Source organism: Schistocerca cancellata, chromosome 3, assembly GCF_023864275.1.
Source record: "Schistocerca cancellata isolate TAMUIC-IGC-003103 chromosome 3, iqSchCanc2.1, whole genome shotgun sequence".
Lineage (NCBI taxonomy): Eukaryota > Metazoa > Arthropoda > Insecta > Orthoptera > Acrididae > Schistocerca > Schistocerca cancellata.
Window position 1 is genome coordinate 42,726,700 of NC_064628.1, and position 27,062 is coordinate 42,753,761.

The 27,062-nt window shown below is 37.1% G+C and overlaps 1 protein-coding gene across 1 annotated transcript in view; it reads left to right on the forward strand.

The window, feature by feature from the left end:
* LOC126176882 (WD repeat-containing protein 3) overlaps positions 1–27,062 on the forward strand; it is a 121,609-nt gene that overhangs the window by 90,645 nt on the left and 3,902 nt on the right. The window contains 2 exon segments of the mRNA XM_049924082.1: positions 9,683–9,928; positions 17,417–17,595. Coding sequence (XP_049780039.1) covers positions 9,683–9,928; positions 17,417–17,595 — 425 coding nt within the window.

Genomic DNA, 27,062 nt, shown 5'->3' on the forward strand with positions numbered 1-27,062 from the left:
TTTGATATCGTTGCCACTAATTTCACTCACAACTAAGAGGGATCTTAAAAAAAAGTAAATTACACATTATTATGGCAGGCCAAGTAACTTTTGTTGAATGTTGCATTATACTTCAAAGTGATGCAGATACATGACACAATTTTCCAATATAGTCACCAGGTCTCTGTTAACAACAGTTGAAATGTTCTTCCAAATAGAAGTCCACCTCTTCATTATGCAACTATTCAAGAACTGCTATGTAAATGTTCTCATCATTGGAAAAACTCCTTTCCCCAGTTGTGTTTTTAGCTTACCAAGAAGGTTGCTTGGACATGTCGATGGTCTTCCTTTCTGGTCAACATCACCAACATCGCAGCTAGATGTGACATTGCATTTGGTTCATGTACTACAAATTTTCACAGTGAATTTGTGTGCAATTTAGATGTTTTGCCCACAGGAATACTACTGTCCCACCTGCTTCAACTTTGGAGTATGTTTCCAGTTGCTGCATAGTTTATCTCGCACAATCTGATGCGCCTGTTATCTGTACCACAGCAGAACTGTGTCTACAGGAAACCCATAACACATGCTCTCTTCAGATGATACACTATTTGTGTTGTGCAATGGTCTTACCATGGAGCAATATAAGAACTTACTTCCAGAACTGCCTATGTATTTAAGCTGTGCTGTTAGTCCCACCACCTCACAAAAAGATGTATGCTGTACACCACTTGATAACATCACTCTGCAGATCAAAGTTAATGCTTTTTTCTTTTAATTAAATAAAATTTCAAAATTTCCCATGTAGTTTACACATTTGTCACAAGAGGCACCACATCTGCAACAGTTCAAACCTAATTCGTTTATTATCCTGTTTATTGTTGCCAACTTTCCTTCTGTTTGGACTGATACTGATGTTAAGCCAAATCCAACACTTCAGTTCATGAGCGATGCTACACACAATATCGTTATTATTAGGTTGGCAGCGTTAGTAGACAAACATTAGTAGCACAGCTTGTTCTGACTTCTAGCAATTCAACACTACAAGTCCAGATCTCAAGAAAGTTAACTGCATAATGACTGTAAACACTGCTTGAAAGCCAGCACCTGGCCAGCATAATTCTATGTCAATTACAGCTTTTGTTATGTTCCTCTCGTGTAAATATTGTTTCAGTAAATGTAAATGGCATGAAATTTATTATTATGATAACAAAAATGTGGGTGTGAATTAACATTGCCAGCATAGAAAATTTGAAGGGACCAAAAAAAATTGGTTCCAGGAATTTTTGGAATTTACTGCACACCTTTTTTTCAAACATGCATGTTGTTCTTCTGGGAGGACACATTTTATGTTCTGTTCTTTCCAAGTAGCTCATGCCTTCTCATAATGTAATCTAGCTCAAATACAAGACAGTAATAATACATGAATGTATGAGATATGATCAAAAAGTGATAGGAATTTTTTAATTTCCCAGGATTTATACATCAGATTTTCAAATTTTTTTCTGTCTTGGTGGCACATGTGTTCCTGATTGCATTTTCAGCTGTTCTCAGTATTTAGTTCATTGTTGACAGTCGAAAAAGTTATGTGTGTTTTCGAGTGCTAGGGGAATTTTTACTTAAAAAAAAGGTGGAGCATATAATTTACCTTAAATTTTGCTTCAAAAATGGAATAAAGTGCAGCAGCACATTCCAAATGTTGCTATGGCTTTTGGCGAATCTACTATGAGTAAAACAGGAGTTAACGAGTGGTGTAAATGTTTCAAAGAGGGTCGAGAAGACATTGAAGACGACAATCACCCTGAATGCTGTGGCACATCAGTTACTGACAACAGCATAAAAGAAGTAAAGAAAATTAAGCTTATACATTACAGATACTTTAATGTTCATAACTGTTAATTGAATGTAAATACATAAGCGTGCAGCCAGTCACTTTTTTGAGTAATTATTTATTATTCTGTGAAATGGTTTTTGAATCTTTTCAGGTTCGTTTTCAGGCGGTTTCTGGAAGATGCATCATTATTTCTAGCATAATACTGGCTTTGTTCATTAGTGTCCATCTGTCTGCTTTCATTTTCATTTTGTTGATGGCCAATTGGTATAACACACACACACACACACACACACACACACACACACACACACACACACACACACACACACACACAATATTCATTTACACTGTGACAGCAAAACTTTGCTAGCATCCAACATGTGCTGTAAAACTGTTGCTTGTAACAAAGATCTTGACAGAAAAATATGGCCTCAGCCTACTTTGCTCAGAGATGTAATTTATTCTTGTTTACATGTATTGGAGTCGTCATAAGAGCAAATATTTTAGTCAGAATGACGATAACATGAGAGCACAAAATAAAGTAAATAAATGAATCAATTACTACAAGAACAAACATCAAGTGGTCTGATGTCTTATTTCTATTCGTATATTAATGTATATTACAGTCAGTTTATGAGCAAATATTTTGATCAAGGTTTGCATTAAAATGAATGTCCAGGAATAAAATAATACACATTTATAGTATTTGCAGTGAGATACAGCTGTTTGTATGATCATGACCTTTATGTTTAAATTTAAAAATTAAAACAATAACAAACATGTAAGTGAACTGATGGTTTATTTCTGTTCTTACGTTAACATGATCTGGAATATTAGTAAGAGTAGTTTGTGTTTATTTTAGCTAAAGGTAATATGTATAAAAGTTACAATGTTTGTAATGGGCTAAAGCTGTTTGTATGACTATACACTTTATAAAAACCAAGAAGAAAAGTTCAAGTGAACTATTGACTTATTTTTGTCCTTACATTAATGTGATCTGGAATATTAGTAAAAGCAGATTCTGTTTGTTTCAGCTAGAAGTAATATGTATAAAAGTACTGATTTATGTTGACAGTAGTAGGCTTTACCACTTAGAAATATAGTACAGGTTTTATTCTGTGGTAGGGTATTTACATTGACACCAGTGTAGAGGGATAGGGACAGGGATTCGGGGAAGGAGGGGGGGGGGGGGGCGGTGTATGGTTGGTTGAGTGGTACTTGTTTTGAACTTGTAAGTCTTCAAACCCCTGAAGAAAATTTGTTTCCCAGTGTAGTTTAGTCATTGAGAAAGTAGTCAGTTGCTGTATTTGTGTAGATAAATATTTCAGTTTCTTCAAGAAGGTCAAGTATCATGCTTTTGTTGACAAAATGGAGTATTTGGAGATTTTGTTCAATATTGTTTGCAGAATGATTGTTTGGGCAAGATGTGAGACAAAGCTGGATTTGTTCAGGTTGTTAAGAAGGAGTGCATGTATGTGTTCTTTAAATCTTGTTGTGAAACTTCTACAAGCTTGTGCAATGTAGAAGTTTGGACATTGTGATGTTTGCGTGCATTATTTCATCGTTGATTATCCTCAGTGTCGACATACTGCGTTATGATACTGGCCGAAAAATGTGGGGTGAAGTTCAACTTTGACTACTTGTAATGGGCTAAAGCTGTTTGTATGACTATACACTTTATAAAAACCAAGAAGAAAAGTTCAAGTGAACTATTGACTTATTTTTGTCCTTACATTAATGTGATCTGGAATATTAGTAAACGCAGATTCTGTTTGTTTCAGCTAGAAGTAATATGTATAAAAGTACTGATTTATGTTGACAGTAGTAGGCTTTACCACTTAGAAATATAGTACAGGTTTTATTCTGTGGTAGGGTATTTACATTGACACCAGTGTAGCGGGACAGCCAACAGGTGCACAGTTGCGTTTCACAGTTCTTTACTTTCACTGTTCACAAGCCCCCAATAATATGCAGTTATATGGCCAGTGCACTGTTGTTTAACTTTCAATATGCCTCATTAATAGATTGCAGGCCAACATCCACATACTGCTACAATCGTTTACTGTTGCACATCTACGAGCAGTATCAACCTAACCACACAATTCACAGTCTTTCAAATAAATTTAACAGACACTGCCATTGTTTTTACACAGCGTATTTTTGTTACACTTATTTCATGGTTAAGTTGATGCATTGTTGTCGTTCCAACCAACACAAGTTTCTTGTCTGAAATTTGGCCATGGACTGACTGTCTCGAGCACAGAAATTGGGCCTTTATATATCCTCAAAAAAGAATAGGTACTGTTCAATGTTTAAGTTACATATATTACAATTAAAAAATCACTCATTAAATCAGTTGAATACATCGAAAAATTCATTCTTTATTAACAGTTTCTTCTACTACAAGGGTTAGGCCGAATTATTTGTTTAGATGATGAAATTAACAGGTATCATTATGCAAACAATACTTTTGACAAAACTGTTAATTACTTTGGAATTAAGAGCTGGCTTTACTAACATGTTTATAATTAATACAGAAATTATATTTGTTTATAAGTCAACAATAAAATTAAATTTGCAAAACAATTACTGATTTCACTCTATAACAAAAGATATTAACTAGGAATAGTCAAAATAAATTAGAAAAATCAATTACATACATAAAACTAAGCACAAAATTAGATCCCTTTTTTTATTATTTATTTAACTGAGGGCCAACCTTTCCCTTTTATGAAAATGCAGATTATACTCATGTTTGTTAATGGTAATTAGTCAGAAATGAACAAACAAATTTAAGAAGGCAGATGGCAAAACAAGAGAGGAAGTAAAAATATCCCAGCTTGCTTTGTCACAACATGAGTTACAAATGACTTTTGATACTACTGTATAGTGGTTGTAGTGTTGTGTATGATTTTATTTTGTATTTTGTCGTTGGTTAAGAAGCTTATTATTATGTTGTATGTCTTGAAGAATTTGGCAATTTCGTGAGAAATCTTCTCTAAGAAAGGCAGGCTTAAAAATGTGGTCTTCTTGTTTGTGGGTGGTTGTTCCGCAGTTGGTTGATTTAATTTTGCTTTATGGATTAGTTTATCTTTTATTCCAGGATTATACCCATTTCTGGAGACAATTCATTTAGAAATTTCTGTATTTTTCAATTGGGATTGTAAGCATGCGATCAACCATTGTTCTGAAGAATGTTTTTTTATGTTGGTCTGGATGGCAAGAGGACTTGCGTATGGTAATATTGGTGGTTGTTGGCTTCCTGAAAATTTGAAAATTATGCTTCTAATTTTTATTTAAGATCTTTAAATCAAGATAATTAATTGCCTTCTGATGTTTCATGTTGTACTGTGAATTGAATTTTGTGGTGTAATTTATTAAGTTCTTTGGCTAGATTTTGTATTTCTTCTGCTGTCCCATTGAATAGAATGCGAGTGTCATCAACATAGCATTTGTAGTATAGCAGCTTATCTTTTAGTTGGGTTTGGGATCTAAAAAAATTCCTTCAGAACTTTGAAGACTTACTAGTTCAAAACAAGTAACCACTCAACCAACCATACACCGCCCCCCCCCCCCCCTCCTTCCCCGACCCCCTGTCCCTATCCCTCTACACTGGTGTCAATGTAAATACCCGTCCGCCGCTCGTGGTCTCGCGGTAGCGTTCTCGCTTCCCGAGCACGGGGTCCCGGGTTCGATTCCCGGCGGGGTCAGGGATTTTCACCTGCCTCGAGATGACTGGGTGTTTGTGTTGTCCTCATCATTTCATCATCATCCAGGAAAGTGGCGAAATTGGACTGAGCAAAGATTGGATAATTGTACGGGCGCTGATAACCACGCAGTTGAGCGCCCCACAAACCAAACATCATCATCATCATCAATGTAAATACCCTACCACAGAATAAAACCTGTACTATATTTCTAAGTGGTAAAGCCTACTACTGTCAACATAAATCAGTACTTTATATCTAAAAACAAAGATGATGAGACTTACCAAACAAAAGCGCTGGCAGGTCGATAGACACACAAACATACACACAAAATTCAGGCTTTCGCAACAAACGGTTGCTTCATCAGGAAAGAGGGAAGGAGAGGGAAAGACGAAAGGATTGGGTTTTAAGGGAGAGGGTAAGGAGCCATTCCAATCCCAGGAGCGGAAAGACTTCCCCCTAAGGTAAGTCTTTCCGCTCCCGGGATTGGAATGACTCCTTACCCTCTCCCTTAAAACCCACATCCTTTCGTCTTTCCCTCTCCTTCCCTCTTTCCTGATGAAGCAACCGTTCGTTGCGAAAGCTTGAATTTTGTGTGTATGTTTGTGTTTGTTTGTGTGTCTATCGACCTGCTAGCGCTTTTGTTTGGTAGGTCTCATCATCTTTGTTTTTAGATATATTTTTCCCACGTGGAATGTTTCCCTCTATTATATTTAAATCAGTAGTTTTATACATATTACTTCTAGCTGAAACAAACCAAATCTACCTTTACTAATATTCCATATCACATTAATGTAAGAACATAAATAAGTCAATAGTTCACTTGAACTTTTCTTCTTGGTTTTTATAAAGTGTATGGTTATACAAACAGCTTTAGTTCAGTACAAACACTGTAACTTTTATACATATTACCTTTAGCTAAAATAAACACAAACTACTCTTACTAATATTCCAGATCAAGTTAACGTAAGAACAGAAAGAAACCATCAGTTCACTTACATGTTTGTTATTGTTTTAAATTTAAACATAAAGGTCATGGTCATACAAACAGCTGTATCTCACTGCAAATACTATAAATGTGTATTATTTTATTCCTGGACATTCATTTTAATGCGAGCCTCGATTAAAATATTTGCTCATAAACTGACTGTATTATACGTTAATATATGAATAGAAATAAGACATTAGATCACTGGAAGTTTGTTCTTGTAGTAATTGATTCATTTATTTACTTTATTTTGTGCTCTCATGTTATTGCCATTCTGATTAAAATGTTTGCTCTTCTAATGACTCCTATACATGTAAACAAGAATAAATTACATCTCTGAGCAAAGTAGGCTGAGGCCATATTTTTCTGTCAAGATCTTTGTTACAAGCAACAGTTGTAAAGCACATACTGGATGCTGGCAAAGTTTCGCTGTCACAGTGTAAATGAGTATAGAGTGTGTAAAAGTATGTGAAGTGATATACCAACTGGTTATCAAAATGAAAGACAGATGTATATTAACAAAAAAAGCCACCTATACTGTCACAATAAGTAAAAAACTAAATTTACAACCATATCAGCAGATAAGCAATAGTCATGGTGATATATTAAAGCAGATGCCATCTTCTTATCACAGAGACGACACTCAGAATTATGCTAGAAACAATTGTGTAACTGCCAGATACCATCTGAAGGTGAACCTGAAAAGGTTCAAAAACCAGTTCATGGAATAATAAATAACTATTCAGTAAAGAATAGTGCTCTGGTAAATCACCAAATTACCATCAGAGAGGTTACTGATGATGTTGGCATATCCTTTGGCTCATGCCAAGTAATTGTAACTAAAAACAACATCATGCAGGCATTGCTCAGGAATTGCAGAATGACATCGACAATGATCCAGAACTTCTAAAGAAGATTATAACAGGTGATGAAACATGAGTATACAGATGTGATATCAAAACAAGGCCCAATCGTCCCAAAGCAAACTGCCTGAAGAGCCAAGATTGAAAAAAATTTGACAGGTTTGATCATATGTGAAGGTTCTTTTCACTGTTTTCTTTGATTACAATGAGATAGTGCATCACAAGTTCCTACCTTTTGGTTGTACAGTAAATAAGGAATACTACCTGAAAGTTAAGTGCTGTTTACATGAAGCTGTCCGAAGAAAACGGTCAGAATCATCACAAAACTACTTGCAGAAATTGCACCACTGTTATGCTGCTGCTCACACCTCAATGCTCGTTCATGATTTTTTGGCAAAAGCCAAAACTGATATGTTGCCTTAGACACCAGTTTCACCGGACGCGACCACTTGCGTCTTCTTTCTACTCCTGAGGCTGTAGAGAATTATGAAAGGACTTCGTTTTGCCGCCATTGGTGAGATATGAGATCTGTTCAAAAAATTCTGGAATGTTCATAATTTGGTGCCTGTGGTGTGTTGGAGGGAAATACGGTTAGCATCCATGCATGCACCTGTGTTTAATGTGTAACTGCCGCAAGTTTCATTGTTGTATGTTCGTTAGTTACTGTTCAGTGCTGTATTGAATAGAATGTTGTGTTGCACAGTTTGTGAATTTCAAGATGACAAAGTTAGAGGAGCAACACATCTGCATTAAATTTGATATGAAGCTCAAGAAAACCATTTTACAGGCACAACAAATGATGCAGGAAGCCTACGGTAACAAGTGCTTAAACCATTCTCTGTGTTACAAATGGTTCACACGGTTTAAAAATGGCTGGACGGAAATTAAAGATTACCCTCGTTCAGGACGCCCTTCAGTGTCTACTGATAACACTCGTGTTAGGAATGTCAACAAAATTGTGCATGTCAATCAAAGACTGATTGTCCAAGAGATTGCAGAAGAATGTAACATTTCAGTTGGATCATGTTATGAAATTCTGACGCAGTGTCTTGGAATGCATCATGTTGCTGCCAAGTCCGTCCCATGGCTCATGAGTCATGTGTGACTGTTGCACAAAAAAATGAAATAACTGTGCTGCCTCATCCTCTGCACTTTCCAGACCTGGCCCCTACGGACTTTTTTTTTTCCCCCAAAGTTGATAACGCCATTGAAAGCATGAAAATTTGCAATGGGAGACAAGATCAAAGAAAATTCTCAGATGGCACTTTTTGCAATCCAGCAAGAAGCGTACCAAGACTGCATCCGGAAGTGGAAATGGCATTGGGAGCAGTGTGTCAATTGTAGAGGAGAGTGTTTCGTAGGAGACCATACACAATAAGTGAAAGGTAAGCGTAGAAAAATTTTGTGGTCAGAGTTCCAGATTTTTTGAAAAGACCTCATAAAAAGAGAATCACTGAAGGAGTTGAACATCATAATGAAAGGTGAATTCCAGAACAGCTTTCAAGTTTGGGAAAAATACTGGTGCAGATGTATTATACCAGAGGGAGATTGCTTTGAAGAGGACAAAGTTGGTGTTGATGAATAAATAAAAAGAAAAACAAAAATTCACGTTACTTTATGATCACACCTCATATTGCATATCTTGTGTGTGCCAACTTATGTCATTGATTTAGTTGTTGTCGTAAATATGTATCCCCCCCCCCCAGCAGAAATCGCCCACTAATCAGTGTCCCTATAGATTAGATTTACCCTGTTGTCTACTCTTACACAGTGGTGACTTTCTGCTGGGGAACAAATCATTTAACTTTGTGAGGACAAATCATTTAGCTTTGTGAATTTTTGTATGTCCCAATTCATATGGGGCTTAGTTCTGATGTTTCACTTCTAGTATTTGAAGTGGTTTGTGTCAGAGTGACATTTCCAATTCATGAGGACAAATCATTTAGCTTTGTGAATTTTTGTATGTCCCAATTCATATGGGGCTTAGTTCTGATGTTTCACTTCTAGTATTTGAAGTGGTTTGTGTCAGAGTGACATTTCCATTTCATCACTTTTATTTTGTATTTCAACATTTATGCTACATGTGATCACAATTTCATTCAGTATAGACAAATGTTAATTTTTTAATTTTCATGTTCAGAATTGTATGCTGTTGGTGAATTGTTCATTTACACAGCATGTGTATTAGTGGAAAGCATCTGACACTGAAAGTATAAACTATGTAAAGTCTAGCAAGCGATGTTAAGGACTATATAAATATACAGTATGTTTTTGTGTATACAATCATACATGTGATTTACTTTTCAAACAGGCTCATCATGGAGAGGCTTGGGCATTGAGTGTGAGTGCAAATGGACAGTGGGTTGTGAGTGCAGGATCAGATAGAGTCTTGCGTTTGTTTGAAAAAACTGCCGAACCTCTTGTTTTAGAAGATGAGCAAGAACAGGAAAGAGAACAAGAAGACAGCAACAATCTTGTAACTGGTGAGGATACCGTTGTGCCTGGCCACATTGCACCTAATCTCCCATCCAAGAAGACAGTTGGCAGTGAGCAGGCTGTAAGTTATTAGATACAGATTTCTGCGTGGTGTACTGTAGCAACATCTTATCCTGTGTTTATTTTTATTTTGCATCTATTAAGTGAATTGCAATTTTAAAATGTGGTCATTTCCATGTCCTATATTGTTGCTGTAGACGTAATGTTTGCTTACAGATATTACAAATTTTCAAAAGAAACTGCTTCATGTGTCAACACTTAGGACAATTTCCATTTACCATGAAGTCATTGGACTTTCCTTCGTGTGTTAATTATGACATGAGTTGCATAATCTGTGTTACAATAGGTTTTACGTTCTGTATAGAGTCCAACATTGAAAAAGAGTGTAGAATAGTATCCACAACAATAGAAATAACAACAGTTTAAATCTGTTTGAATACTGGAGAGATTGATAGACATAATTATACACATACATTTAGAGTGCAGCAGCAATTGACATTGGAGAAGAGACATTGAATTAAAGGATAAAAAACTGTGATGAGGTGGTGGATTTTAAAGAATTTAGAGAGAAAGAAAAGTGAAGATGCAACAGAAGTTATGGCATTTAGATGTAAAAGTTCTTCAACAGGCTGTGAGGAGCTGTAAAGATGAAGAAGGCACCAGGATATGGCTCAGTATATCCAGAGCTGGTGAAGTTTGGTCCACTGAAATTGTTGGAGATGCTAAGGAGGCTGTTTGAAAGATTATTGAATGAAGACGATGCTCCATCATAGTGAAAGCAAAAGCCTGATTTGTAAAAAAGGATCCTGTAATAACCAAGACCTGGTGGAAAAAGAAACAAGTCGCAAGCAGCAAGAAGGATTTCAAGCAGGAAGGTCAGTAATGGAGGACATTTTCACAATGAAACTAATAAGTGAAAGATGCACAGATGTTGGACTGGAGATGCATGTTGCCTTGATTGACCTAGACATAGCATATGGTAATGTACACACCAACAGACTGTAGGAAAACTTCTAAGAGAGAGAGAGCTCAAAGATTGTGAAAAGCTGTTATGAAAGTAATGCAGCAAGAGTAAGGATAGAAATAGTTCGACAGAAGAATTCGAGATGGATAAGGATCTGCAGCAAGGGTATGGGCTGTCTCCAACCCTTTTAAGCTATATCTAGGAGCAGTTGTGCAGACTTGGCATAGAAAATGCCAGGTTTGGCAGTGACAGTAGAGGGCACCAAGATACTTAGCATGTATTTTGCAGGTGACGAGGTGCACTAGCAGAAGTTGAAGATGATCTGAGTGATATGATAAGAAAGCTTAAAGAGAAATACAATAAGGCTGGCCTGATGATAAACATGAAGTAGTGTGAGTTCATAGCCAGGAATGTAAAAAGTAAATAATTTAGACGTTGATGGAGAAGTAATTGTAGGTGTGGAAAAGACAAAATCTCATGGACTGTTATTTAATAGACGGCACAAGTAATTATGAGATCACTGATACTATTAATAAAGGATAAGCTGTAACAAGGGCAATGAACTCTGTTCTGCGGAACAAAAATATAAGATGAACAAGAAAGGAGAGAATGTATTAGACTATAGTCCAAGGTGAAGTTTTGTAAAAAAAGGCTGTTTGCCACTCAGTCCTGGATCTACGATATTTATGAACCGGGGCAAAAACTTGATAGTGGTGTCCACCCTCCTCTTCGAGCATTTGAGATAGAGCATCAAAAATTTAAAAAAAGAATAGATTTTTCAAAAATACGTTCATTTTGTAGCACACACAGCATTCTTCTCTCGCACATCACTATATTTCGCTCTGTGGAATTCAAACGTGTTTATTTTGTAATGGGAGCTATTGATCATATATTCAGGACAGTGGAATTTAAGAGATCCTATGGTGCCTCTCCTGCTCCCAGTCAGCTGGTTTCATATCCTACACTCTTCAGAAAATTTTGTCCCCCCCCCCCCTCCCCCCCCCCTCCCCCCCCCCCCCCAATAACTTTCTCTTTTGTGTGACATAAAATTAAATATAGGAAACAAAAACTCAGTAAGGCAAGAGACAAGCAAACCATTACATATTTCTTCAATCCTTAGCTCTCTGTACAACTGACCCTTAGTAGTGTAGCAATCTGGCAAAAATTATCTGTCAAAATTTCATTTTCGTGGGTACATTGAGAAGATAATATGTAATCTATGTAATCTTTCTTACCTGTTGTTCCTGTTAGTTCTTTATTTCCACTCTGGTAGTCTGAATCTATGGATTTTGCTAGTGAATTATAATAACACTTATAATTCACACACCCAAACAACTACATAAACGAACAGCGATTGGCATTCACCCATTCCGGTTTATTTGGCTCAGCTCATATAGCCCCTCCCGCTTTTGCCTGTGGGGAAAGTTTTTTATTTCTATATGTGACGAGGATTCCTCTGGCAGAGATATCCCATACACTATGCACTCATTCAGAAATTAACTTAGTATTCATTCAGAAATCAACTTAGAAAGTGTTCAGAAATGTTCAAAAACCAAGAGAGATGCATTTCAAAATCATATGAACAATAGATAGGCCATTGTACGTTGGTTTTAGGCGCATTGCAAAACAAGGTTTTTTCCTTCAAGAATATGAAATTGCCACCTGGAGCAGGTACCTTGGATTGCCCGCCCCACCCCCCACCCCCAACCTCTCTCCCTCCACCTCCCCTCCCCAGATCTGGGCCTGTTGCCACTGAGAACGATTACTTACGATGAACCTCAAGCTGTACTCTGATGGATAGGATAAGAAATGACATAATCCGACAAAGGATAATGTGATTTGGTCATGTGAATAGGATGAATGATAGATACGGTAATACAATGGATAGGTTATTACAATGGATACCAGTCCAGTGGAAATAAAGAGTCGGCCACAACACAACTGGGAGAATGATTTTGGAAACGGCAATGGTAGCAAGGAAAATGAACATTGAGAAAGTCACCACAGAAGAAGATGGCAGTTGGGGACAAAGAAGCAGTGCCGGCTGTAGATAATCCACAAGAAAAAGAAGAAAAGTAATGCAATTTGTGTGACTGAGAAAGGAAATGAAAAATGCTTGATGGAGAAGTGGTAGATTGCTACTTACTGTAAAGAAGACATGTTAAGTTGCAAACAGGCACTATTAAAAGACACTTACATAAAGCTTCAAGCAGTAGCCTTCATCAGCAGAAGAGAAACACAAACCATTCACACACACGCACAAGCACACCTTGTGCATACATAACTGCCAACTCCAGTAACTCAGGCCGGGCCGAGCTGCCAGAGTTGGTGATCATGTATGCATAATGTGTGCTTACTTGTGTGTATGAATGCTGTATGTTTCTCTTTTGCTGATGAAGGTTGAGGCCGTAAGCTTAATGTAAGTGTCTTTCAATTGCCTGTCTCAACTTAACGTGTCTTCTTTACTGTAAGTAGCAATCTATCTATCGTTTCCTACATTGTTGATTTTCTTACCTGGAGTTTCCATTGTTTGAAGAAAAAATGGGGTATCCCTTCTTTGTCAACCAAAGATAGGTAGTCATTAAGTTAATTTCAGGAGAAGAAGCAACAAAAGCCCGTATTTCAGTTTTTTATTAAATGTAATGCGGTGCCAGATCTTGTGGACAAACATATCTTACATGGTGAGTTTTATTAGAGATTAAAATTTTGTACAAATGAGTGTGGTTTTGAGAGTGTAAGAATGGAATATTCAGTCACGGACTACACTGTAAGTACAGTCTAAATCCTCTCATGCAAGCGTCAGTGAATAGCAATATTTTCACCAAAGTAATGTATCATGTTTATAACCCATTGGAAATATCCAATATCATAATGAGATATCATTAACATCATCGCTGGAACATGAAAATAACTAATTAACTTCAAAACACTATAAATGAAAACTTGCAAAAAACCCAGTATTAGTAAAGTGTCAGTTGTAAAACTATTTTGGCTGCCAATTGTAAGGTGATGTGAGCGTGTGTTCCACATTATTATTTCACTGCCAGTGTCAGGGAATAAATCCTGCAGGAATGTATTCAGACAGGAAAAAACTCCGCTTTGGTGACATGAACAAATGTGTTTGGTGTGTGTCTACAGTAGACAGATGATAGATTATTAAGCAGATAGGGATGTGTTAATGTATTAAAGAAGTAGTTAGTCCTGAGCAAAGCACAAGAAAGTAGTTTAATTAACTGGACTTGTTAAAGTGTAGTATACAAATATGAATATTATTGCCCAATACAAGGCTAATGAAAAGTATTCAAAATCTAGCAGGTGCTCTGACGTTATTGATTGCTTGTTACATAAAAACAACCAAACCAAAAATTGTATTTCAGAAACTGAATAAGTATTTAATTTTTTTTATTTTTGTTCTCCCCTATCTTTACACGTAATGTAAGTTCACAAAACAAAAATAGTCACCTGGGATATAAAAGCTATTAGGAACGTCTATGACTTTGAACGAGATGGGTAGAGTGGCAGGTGTTTTGAAGGTTGACATTTAACAGTGGAGACAATTCCACTGTCACTGAGTGGCAAAACAGATATAAATCATGGGCATCCCAAAGGTTATTCATCTGTGTCTGCGAAGCTGATGACACAGGGTACGTTGTCACGGTGTACATGCTGTGGGAAAAACCTGGGAATTTTTTCATCTAGGAGAAAATTGGAAAAAACCCAGGTTTTTTTTAGAATTATGGAACTTTTTCATTGTTTCAGTTTTCAGTTAAAATTTTTGTTATTTTGACTGGTGAGATCTGATACCCTAACAAAGAATATTACTGCTTCCAGCTACTGCAAAATAATACTGCGCCAATGAAACATAAACAAGGAAAAAATTAAATAAAAAATAATAAAACTTAGTTGCAAAGGAAATGCACCATTTACAACAAGAAAACACACACTGCACATACAAGCACCTGCCAAGAGCAAAATCTGTCAAAAGCTTTAGGATGAAGACTATGTAATACTTCATAACAACAAACTGCTTCCAATGAGCACGTCGTCACAACTGTTGAAGTAGGTTCATTTGAGCAGTTGCCAGCAGGCACATGCACATGCCCATGTGCAGTTGAGTCGTGTAAGAGCAATACCTTTTCCTGCTTCTGGCTACTTGAAGTGTGGCTGTTAACTGTGTTGACAGTAGCAACAAGCAGCCAGTTGCTACCCAGACTAATTTTTCTATCACACCCGAGCTGACAGATTCATGCATGCGCAGAGCAATTAGAGGTGTAGGGGTTGCGGGGGTAGTCTCCACATGGGCTGTGTTTACATTTCACGAGTTTGCTGTATCCTCTTCGTTTACAGCTCTCATGTCTCTGGATATTCAAATCTGCAGTTTAAGCCAAATTTTGCATTTTAGTATGGTATACGAAATTCCGATGCTCTTGGAGTATCCTCTGATGTCCTGTTTCTTTTATGGCACAATGTAAGATCTCTTAATGCTTTATATGTATGAACATATGGGCTTCCTACACATCATATTTGTGCACACACAGTAACGCTTGCTTTCTGGCACTCTCTAGCAACTGCTGAAATGAACCCGATTGTAACAGCTCGCTGAAAAATATTATGAATAGTGGTTTGAAAAACATTGGTTGGTTGGTTTGAAGATTAAAGGGACCAAACTGCAAAGGTCATCGGTCCCTGAAAAACATTGTTTTCAAAGTAAAATTTCTTTTACACAAGCTGAATTATATTACGAATGAGAATGTGCAATGTAGTTCTTAAATCACTAAGCATTTGACTCTCATTTTAAAACTTTTAACACTTTGAGGACCAGCCACTTAGAAGAATTTTGAACTCAGAAGACTCGACATTTACGTCATTATTTAAAATTTTATTGGCACATTTGTGTGATGTATCTTAAAATATAACATAGGCAATAAAGACCAGTATTGTATGTAAAATCTTAACTCCTCTTGTAGCTTATTAATCTTTGAGACCAGCATTATACATGAAAACTTAGCTTTTCTTGTAGCTACACTGTGTACATTAATTTAAATCACTAACCTTTCCTGTTTGTGCATTCACACTGCTTAACAGTTATGTTGCTATTGGCTGACTACATCATGTGTCTATGCTCTGAATATCTGCTGTCATTGCCTGTTGAGATCATGTGACATGAGTCATGATTGACTTACAAAAACACATCGCACTCTCGATTTCAGTGATTCGGAAACTAACATGCTGTGTTTGGTGGAATTTGAATTTATACCTTCATAATGCGAAAATATCTTGGTGCACATGAAAGATATTTGCAAAATGTTTTTTACCATGCATTAGGGTTTCTTTTCATTCCATTTGAGCTCTCACCAAAGAGCTTTTGAAAAAAATTATTTGTAAAAAATTGTAACAAAGGCATAAAAGGTAAAATAAATGCATAAATAATTATGTACAGCAGAGTTAGATCCAATGAACTACTGGAACTCTTGCCTGTCCTTGAAATTTATACTTTCCAGTAACAGGTGATAAAGCGTATGAGCTTGGAAACCATTTGAATATAAGTATTCTGTCAGATAGTTATGCTGTTTTAGTATCAATAATAATTTTCTGTCAGACAGTAATTGCTGCTTTAGTATTGGCTCTTACATTTAGAAACCGCTAGGAAGGGTTGTGGGCATTTTGTATGTTACTGGGAGGGTGGTGATCAATTTTTTTGTGCAGTGAGCTTATTTCCGTTCCTAGTTGTCAGCAACAGCAATTTCTCTTCTTGCTAATAACCCATCGTCACAAGGCTTCCATGCCCCACAGATGTGTCACATGTAAATCTTGCAAAACACTGCCTCAGATGTACTTATATTTTCTCTATATTTTACGCAATGTTGAAAGAATACTTCAGTAATCACACAGTACAGTTTCAGCTTTCAGTAATGCTAGGACTTTCTCTGCTACACTTCTGTTTCCTCATTCCGTGCCATGGAGTCAAATCTGTAGTGCATTAACAGCGTGCTTTCAGGTGTTCAGCCGAATTATTGAGTCCATTTTTATGCAAAGTGCTTCAGTGACTGACCAAGTGATTTTCAGAAGATGACTGGAGCAGTCAAAATATTGTATGTAAAAATGAAATCAACAATTCAGTTGAACACTTGAAAGCACACCATTAATCAATTGTGCTGAGGAAACCTGAGACATCTACAATCTTTTTCCAAGACTTTTCAGCTTCCACCTGTTGACGTTCTCATCAGGTGTCTTATTATCTTAAATACATACTTTTTTCTTTTACTTTTTCTTTTAAATACATACTTTTTTCTTTTACTTTTTCTGTCCCAATTAATTAATGTCATGGCTCCTGAAGGAAAGTTCCATTATTTCACTGAATGGATGGGTGCATGTCTTGCAAGGTTTGGGTCACAGCAGTCACATATCTTCACATAGTTGAAGTTGTTCCTTTTGTGTAAAGAAGATTATTTTCTCATGATTATTGTAGTTGGCAGTTTGTATGGTGTCAGTTTTTACCATAAGATATTTTTAAAAAGTAGCATCTTAAGTTAAACTGTGAATTGTGTTGCTAATAGCAATTACTACAGAGTTTCATTTTAATAGGCTGAGCAGCTATTGGAGGCATTGGAAGTGATAAAAGATTATGAATTACAACTGCAAGAACATGCGGCAAGTAAAGCATCAGCCCAGACTGCTCCTCCACTTCCACTGCTGATGCAGGCCTACAAAGCTGCAAATTCGAATGAGTACCTGTTTGAAGTACTGCAGCGTATTAAATCCAGGTAGTATTCTCATGAAAGGAATATAGATTTAAATGTTCAGTTGTCCAGTAAATTTTTTCTTTTCAAGTTAACAGTTGTTGTTATCACCAACACCACCTTTTTCTTATCTTGTACTTTGGGTCATTAGCAGATTCCCATTTTTGCTAATCATAGTTTTCATATTCTGTCTAGCCTTGTTCAAACCATCTCTTCCTATTACCTTGATCTTTGCCTTCTCAGTTGCAGGATTTGAACTACTCTTTAATACATAAAAATTAATAAAAATGGTACTCCTAAATTTTAGCACCACAGTTTCCTACTTAATAGTTGAGAGTGGGGTTTGCCATCAGGATATGGGTAAGAGGGACCCACATGGTACTAGAAGGAATGGAGACTAGGATGAAGGAAATAGTGTCTGTGAGAGGTGGTGGTCTTAAAAAGAATCTAAAGTAAATATGTTAAGTGAAAAGGATGGTAATAATATAAATAATATTGTGGGGCACAAGAAAGTGAACAACGGGGGGCGGGGGGAAATATAGAAGGGAGAAAAATAAGCATATAAATGAAAAGCATAATGAACACCCATATAAAGGAAGTAAATGAATAGGATGGAGGTGAGCTAACATAGGTCAGGAGGTATTTAGAATGTGAGAATAGGTTGTCTATTTAGTTCCTATATCCAGACTACACAGATACATGCTTGTTAGTAGGACCCAAGCAGTCTATATGGCATAGTAAGCTCTTGTGTTTCTTGAGCCGTACTGTAGATAATTTTCAGCATAGCTGGTAAATAACATTAATAATTTCAAGTGTACCCCTGCCTTTAATGGTATGCACTTTACCAGTGGTTGGACTGCTAGTCGGTAGTTGAGGGTAGGTGCATGGGGCAGCGAAAGCCCAATTCTGGTTAGTTTGATGTGGACTGAAGTTTCAGTGCAAGTAGCAATTAGGTGACATGGAATTTTTGAGAATTACCATGTAAATTTTGATAGAGAAGCAAAGTTAAGCTGTCTGAGGAAATGGAATAGTTTACGTCACTATTAGTCCTATCCCCAAACATACCATTCATGAACTTGTACTACACCAGGTGATACAGTGTCTTGGGGGTAAGGAATACCCATTCAGTGTTGAAAAGGTTGACATAGGATGGATCCATAGTCATCTACCAGATTATTTTGCAGGTATGACCCACCATGATGAAGTTATGAGTAAGATGAAACTGGCTTGTCCATTAATGACTGAAATTTTTGGGAGGGTTTTTGGTGAGTGTTGGAAAGATACAGAAACTGTGGTTCAAAAAGTTAGAGGTAGTGCATCTATGTATTTTTATATGCTTCTATCATCTGTACTGGGAGCAGTGTCTTTGAAGGTAAGTAGTGGGCCGACAGTCTGTCTTTCTGTGAATTTAATAAATTTGTGAGTGCCATTTTCCTTTTTATACCAATAACATTGTTTACAAATTTTGATTTTATCTAAATTAAAGTCATTGGGGTGTCCTTAAAAAAGAATATGAAACTAAGAAAGTAGGCTAACATAGAAACTAGAAAATTAATGTTAATTCTGAACTGGCAAAGGTAGAATGAGTTAAGATCACAGTTGGGTTGATAGGAGACAGAATGCAGAGCAAAAGAGGGATTGAAAATGAGGAAGCATGATTGAAAATATTTTTAAGTGGTTGTTGCAATAATTGGTAAAGAAAGAATATAAATGGTTAATAAGGTGGTAGCATTGTAGAAGCTTAAAAGAAGGGATTAGAAATCATGTTCAGAGAATAGGCTCAAAAAACTAAAAACATGATTGTAAATAATCCTGCTTACTTGAGAAGTGGAGTTTGGAAAATTTATCAATGTTTGTACTGAATGAAGAAATAAAAATAAAAATGAATACACTGTCTGGTCAAAAATATCAAGGCACATATTAGTGGACATTAATGTTTTGTGTGTACACCCTTTTCACTTATTACAGCTTGAACTCTGCTGGGACACTTCCAATGAGGTGTCTGAAGGTCTGTGGAGAATTGGCAGCCCCCTTCTTCCTCAAGAGCTGAAACCATTGAAGGAGTGATTTTGGATGCTGGGATCTACACTGAAGTCGACATTCTAACTTGTCCCAATGATGTTCCATTCGAAGTCATTGGTTTCCAGTCATTGGCTGTCCAGTGGCTTCACTCTTTATGGCTTCTCAAGTGTCGCTTAGTGTTGACTACAGAAATTTGAGGCTTCTGAGAAGCTGCTCAACCATTGTACCCCCATTCTTTTTAACTCTATACACACAGTCATTATTGTGCTAGCTGGATTGCCAGTAGTACTTTGGAACTCAGGGTCCCCCCTCCTCCCCGCAGCCGCCCTCAGCAATGCTTTACAGTCCCTGTCCCTGTCAGTCGGGTACATGAGATGTGCCTGATTTTGATTTAGCTATGGCTGTTCCTTCACAGTCATACCACTAATAATCAACTTGGACAGCATTATAAGTATTGAAATGTATCTCATGGATTTGTTATTCAGGCAACTCCAATGACTAGACAATGTTTGAAGTCACTGAGCTCTCCTGCCTGGCACATTCTGCTGTTTCTGCATCCCTACTGACAATACAATATTCCCTGCCCCTTTTTGTACTAGCGGGTCTGCTTCTTGTGACATCTAGTGGTCAATTCTGCACTACATACTGGTATCTGGACACTTTTGATCAGATAGTGCGATTGGGAAAAGTGTGTGGAGAAACAGATACCAGTGATAAGTTAAGTGCTAAGGCTGAGAGAGCTGTGGGGCACTGCAATTTGGTTTTTTGTTTCATTATTGCTTGTTAATAACAGTTAGTGTTAAAATTGTGCAACACTAGGTGACTGGTAGGAATGCAATAAGCAGATATGGTAGAGGAATGGAAATAAGAATGAACAAGAGATTGACGAATGAGTATTTTGTATGAAGAAAATACATCTACGAAGATAGGGCAAAACAAGGTCCAGGTATGGTAGAGAGCCAGTAGTAAAATATTGTGAGAACAGAAACAATAAACAGAAATGAGAAAAAATAAGCACTCACCTGTAGCTGAGTGATGTGTAGAATATAGAAACTTACTCCACCACTGGTAAGTTTCTAACTTCATAGCTACCCCACTTTTTCTAGTGCAAGTAAACATACACATTCCTACATGTGCCCACATTTGCATGGAAATAACAGTGGTTTTTTTTTATCTCCATTAGCCCTATGACAGGTTTGATGTGGCCCGCCATGACTTCCTCTCTTGTGCAAACCTCTTCATCTCAGAATAGCACTTATATTCAGCATCCTCAGTTATTTGTTAGATATGATCCAATTTCTCTTTCCCTACAGTTTTGATGCTCTACAGCTCCCTCCAGTACCATGAAAGTTATACCCTGATGTCTTAACACATCTATCTAGAAAGGGATAATGTAGATAATTTTAGACCTATTTCTAGGCCACCAGTGTTTGCTAAAGTTATTGAAAAGGCTGTGTGTTTAAGGATAATTGATCATTTTATATCATACAATTTGCTATCAAATGTACAGTTCAGCTTTAAAAGTCATTTGACAACTGAAAATGCTATATTCTCTTTTCTCTGTGAGGCACTGGAGTTTCCTCATGGGTCACTCCTTCTATTCTTTTGAGGAGCTCCTTGAAAAATTAAGCTGATTGTTGATTGTGTTTACTTAAACTTGTGGCTTGACTTTTTCAGGTTCATAAACATTTTATTTTATCTGTTGTTAGTTTTATGTTGTAATTTCATGTACTGACATTTTCCATGACCTTGGAGATTTGCTACTCAATTTGGTCCTACGGAACTTGACGTGTAAATAAAATAAATAAATCCTGTCTTTTCACCTTGGCTGTGTTTACCACACCTTTCTCTGCTCATTTTTTTTATTTTATCAGTCAATTTAGTTTTCAATTTTCCTCTGTAGCACTATATCTCAAACACTTCAGTTCTCTTCTTTTTTGGTTCTCCACAGTGCCATGGTTCACTGCCACCCAATATTGTGCTCCAGTCATACATTCTCAAAAATTTCTTCCTCATATTAATGTCAATGTTTACAGTAATAGACTTTGTTTGGCCAAGAATGCTCTCTTTGCCTGTGCTGGAATGCTATTTATGTCTTCATTTCTTCGTCCATCATCCTGTAACGGCTGGCTCAGCTGATTTTTCATGGCTAATTTTCCATCCAAGATAGCAGAAGTCTTTAGTCTACTTTGTGGTCCCCAATTTTGACAGTAAGCTTCTCACTTATCTCATTTCTGCTAGTTCTCATTACTTTTGTCTTTCTTCTCTTTATGCTTATTCCTTATTCTATGATCAGTAGATGGTTTCCTGTTGGCATGTCTCTCAATTCTTCCTGCTTTCACTGATGACTGCAGTGTTGTCTGCTTATCTTATCACTGATATTCTTTCTCCATGAACCTTAATTCCACTCTAGAACCTACCTACACTGAGGAGCCAAAGAAACTGGTACACCTGCCTAATATCGTGTAGGGCCTCAGCGAGCATGCAGAAGTTCCGCAGTATGACGTGGCAGGGACTCGATTAATGTCTGAAGTAGTGCTGAGGAAATTGACACCATGAGTTCTGCAAGGGTGTCCATAAATCTGTATGAGTATGAGGGGGTGTAGATCTCTTCTGATAAGCATGTGGCAAGGCATCCTAGATATGCTCAGTAATGTTCATGCCTGGGGAGTTTGGAGGCCAGCAGAAGTGTTTAAACTCAGAAGAGCATTCCGGGAGCTGTAGCAGTTCTGCTTTAAAAGTCGTTTAACAACTGAAAATACTATTTTTTATTTTCTCTGTGAGGCACGCTGACACATGTTGATGGTCCAGCATTGAAATGTGATCCAGCATTGAAATGTGCAACAATTTGCGGAAGGGTTGCACTTCTGTCATGTTAAATGATTCTCTTCAGTCGTCGTTGGTCCCATTCTTCTAGGATCTTTTTACTTAGGGTCGGTTGGCAATTTTTGCACCCTGCAAATATCTTTTCTAAATCATTTTGCAATTTGTTTTGATCTTCTCATGACTTTACTAGATGGTAAACAACAGCATCATCTGCAAACAACCTAAGACAGCTGCTCAGGTTGTTTCTTAAATAATTTATATACGTAAGGAACAGCAGAGGGCCTATAAAAGTACCTTGGGGAATGCCAAAAATCATTTCTGTTTTATTCTATGACTTTCTATCATTTACTACTAACAGTGATCTCTCCAACAGGAAGTCACAAATCAAGTTGCATAATTGAGATGATATTCCATAAGCAGGCAATTTGACTACAAGCCGCTAGTGGGGTACAGTGTCAAAAGCCATCTGGAAGTCTAAAAATACGGAATAAATTTGAAATCCCTTTTCAGAAGCACCCAACACACTGTACGAATAAAGAGCTAGTTGTGTTTCACAAGAATGATGTTTTCTAAAGCCAAGTTGACTGTATGTCAATAGACGGTTCTCTTTGAGAGGTAATTCATAATTTTTAAACATAGTATACATTCGAGAATCCTGCTGCATATTAACATCAACGATAGGGGCCTGTAATTTAGTGGATCACTCCTACTACCTTTCTTGAATATTGGTATGACCTGTGCAACTTTTCAGTCTTTGGCCACCGAGCTGTGGAGCTATCGCATGAGCACATTCTGAAAGGAAACTAATTGATATGCAATCTGGACCAGAAGACTTGCTTTTATTAAGTGATTTGAGTTGCTTCACTACTCCAAGGATATCTACTTCCAACTTATTCATGTAGGCAGCTGCTCTTGATTTGAATTCTGGAATATTTACTTCGTCTTCTTTGATGAAGAAATTTCAGAAAGCTGTGTTCAGTAACTCTGCTTTAGCAGCACTGTCATGGACAGTATTTCCATTGCTGTTGCACAGAGAAGACATTGATTGTGTCTTGCTGCTAACATACTTTACATCCAACCAGAATCTCTCCGACTCTCTTCCAGGTTTCAAGACAAAGTTTTGCTGTGGTAACTGTTATAAGTATTACGCGGAAACTGTTATAAGCATTTCGCATTGAAGTCCATGCTAAATTGCAGTCTTCTGTAGAAGATCACCAATCTTGGATATTTTGTGTTCGTTTAAATTTGGGGTGCTTGTTTGGTTGTTTCTGCAACAGTTTCTGAGTCATTTTGTGTATCAAGGGCATCAGCTCTCTCATTTATTAATTTATTTGGTGTAAATCTCTGAATTGCTGTTGATATTATTTCTTTGAATTCAAGTCACATCTGGTCTGCACTTTTCTTACATTGTTGATTTAGAAGGAATGGAGATTGTCTCTCAGGAAGGTGTCAAGTGAATTTTTATCTGCTTTGTTTTGAATAGGTATAGTTTTCATTTATTTGTAGAAGATTTGGGAGCTACAACATTCAGTCTCGCGATGACAACCCTGTGTTCATTAATTCCTATATCCATTTTAATGCTCTTTATTAGCTCAGGATTATTTGTTGCTAGGAGGTTCAAGTGCGTTTTCACAGCCGTTTATTAGTCAAGTGGGCTTATGAACTAATTGCTCAAAATAATTTTCAGAGAATATAGTTAGCACAATTTCGGATGATATTTTATTCCTACCACCAGATTTGAACATGTATTTCCACCAACATATTGAGGGTAAATTGAAGTCACCACCAACTATAATATTATGAATTGGGTATGTGTTTGAAATTAGACTCAAGTTTTCTTTGAACCTTTCAGCAGTTATGGCATCTGAGTTGGGAGGTTGGTAAAAGGATCCAATTATTATTTTATTCCGATTGCCAAGGATGACCTCTACCCACACTAACTCACAGGAACTATCTACTTCAAACAAATTTCACTACAAGATAAACTACTTCTAACAGCAACAAACACTCCACTGCCAACTGTGTTTAGCCTATCCTTTTTAAACACTGTTAGCTCCTATGCAAAAATTTTGATTGAACTTACCTCAGCTTTAGCCAAATTTCAGTGCCTATAAAGATTTGAGCATTAGTGCTTTCTATTAGCACTTGGAGCTCTGGTACTTTTCCAACTCAGCTATGACATTTTGTAACTGTTATGCCGACGGTTCCTGGATCTTTGTTCTTCCTGTGTTCTACCTGCACACTTTGAGACTGAAGCCCTTTTTGTGTTTACTCAAGACCCCCCCCCCCCCCCCCCCCCAAAAAAAAAAAAAAAACGCCCAGTCCACGCCACACAACTTCTGCTACCCATGGAACTGCCCCTGCGTGTAGTGGATTCCTGACCTATTTAGTGCATTTACCTTCCTTGCACTTACAATTTATCCGTCCAACTTCTGTGATCGCCCTTTTTAGAGATGTCCATTCTTCTTCCACTGAACTGCCTTCTGTAGTATTAATGATTGCAGTATCTACAGCAGATGCAGAGTTCATTGTTAAGTAAACATCTATTCATAAATATGGATGGACAACTGAACTAAAAGTTACTTATTGGTCCTTGGTCAAAAGTAAATATCGGAATGAGAATAACACTGATGATAGGCGGTAACAGGTGCAGTCATCAATAATAATTTAACATTGCCAAAACAGCCAAGCGTTTTCGCACAAAACTTAATACATTAAAGATCAGGTGACACTCTATTGTCTCTCCCAGTGGTCCAGGCAGGTGCAAAGGTGGTTGCAGACTGCTTGCTGTGATGGCTAGAGGGAGGTGTAACTGTGAAACTGAAGTACCAGTGTGTGAATATGAATAGTACTACTTCATGCCTGAGGAATATTTTCAAAATCTATAAAATATAAACTGGTTTGTGTGCATGGGTATGATTCGTACATACACAGCAAGTAATGTAATTTCTTGCACAATATTTTTATATTCCACACTGATGAATGGCTGAATAAGTGCTCAAGTACTAGATTCAAATGATTATCATTTTTAAATGATGAAAATAATCTTTTCACTGAGAAGCATAGTGGATAGCTCAGTCAATTAAAATACTAAATAATATTTCATTTGAAAGAATGAATATGTGGTTCAACTGATGGAAAACTTACAGATTGGTTTCACTAGGAAAGGAAGATGAGTAATTCAGTCGATATTCAAAACTATGACAAATTGAGTGAATCATTTTCATTCGTTTGTTCCCATAGACTAGTTTCACTCAAAATAATGAATAAATAATTCAGCCATTATGTACAACTACAACCAAATGAGTCTGTTGGTTTCCAACAACCGACTGAATCAATTGTTTTCATTTGGTTGTTCCCACCACTACTTATACTGTAGTATTCCTGACTTTTCCTGAGAAGTTTTGTACTTTCTGCTTTCATTGATCAATTGAATTATTTCTTTGGTTACCTACAGTTTCTTTGCATTTATCTTCCTTGTACATACACATCTGTGATTGCCCTTTGTAGAGATGTTCATTCCTCTTTCACTGAACTGCTTTCTGAAGTATTAATTACTGCAGTATGACCGAAATGTGGTGCTACAGAAGAATGCTGAAGATTAGATGAGTAGATCACATAACTAATGAGGAGGTGTTGGATAGGATTGGGGAGAAGAGATGTTTGTGCCACAACTTGACTAGAAGAAGGGATTGGTTGGTAGGGCATGTTCTGAGGCATCAAGGGATCACCAATTTAGTATTGGAGGGCAGCATGGAGGGTAAAAATCGTAGAGGGAGACAAAGAGATGAATACACCAAGCAGATTCAGAAGGATGTAGGTTGCAGTAGGTACTGGGAGATGAAGAAGCTTGCACAGGATAGAGTAGCATGGAGAGCTGCATCAAACCAGTCTCAGGACTCGAATTCTGAAGGTGGCAGGGGTAAAATATAGGGAGCGAAAGGCTATTTACAATTTGTATAGAAACCAAATGGCAGCTATAAGAGTTGAGGGTCATGAAAGGGAAGCAGTGGTTGGAAAGGGAGTGAGACGGTTGTAGCCTCTCCCCGATGTTATTCAATCTGTATATTGAGCAAGCAGTGAAGGAAACAAAAGAAAAATTCGGAGTAGGTATTAAAATTCATGGAGAAGAAATAAAAACTTTGAGGTTCGCCGATGACATTGTAATTCTGTCAGAGACAGCAAAAGACTTGGAAGAGCAGTTGAACGGAACGGATAGTGTCTTGAAAGGAGGATATAAGATGAACATCAACAAAAATGAAGATAATGGAATGTAGTCGAATTAAGTCGGGTGATGCTCAGGGAATTAGATTAGGAAATGAGTCACTTAAAGTAGTAAAGGAGTTTTGCTATTTGGGGAGCAAAATAACTGATGATGGTAGAAGTAGAGAGGATATAAAATGTAGACTGGCAATGGCAAGGAAAGCATTTCTGAAGAAGAGAAATTTGTTAACATCGAGTATAGATTTAAGTGTCAGGAAGTCATTTCTGAAAGTATTTGTATGGAGTGTAGCCATGTATAGAAGTGAAACATGGACGATAAATAGTTTAGACAAGAAGAGAATAGAAGCTTTCGAAATGTGGTGCTACAGAAGAATGCTGAAGATTAGATGGGTAGATCACATAACTAATGAGGAGATGTT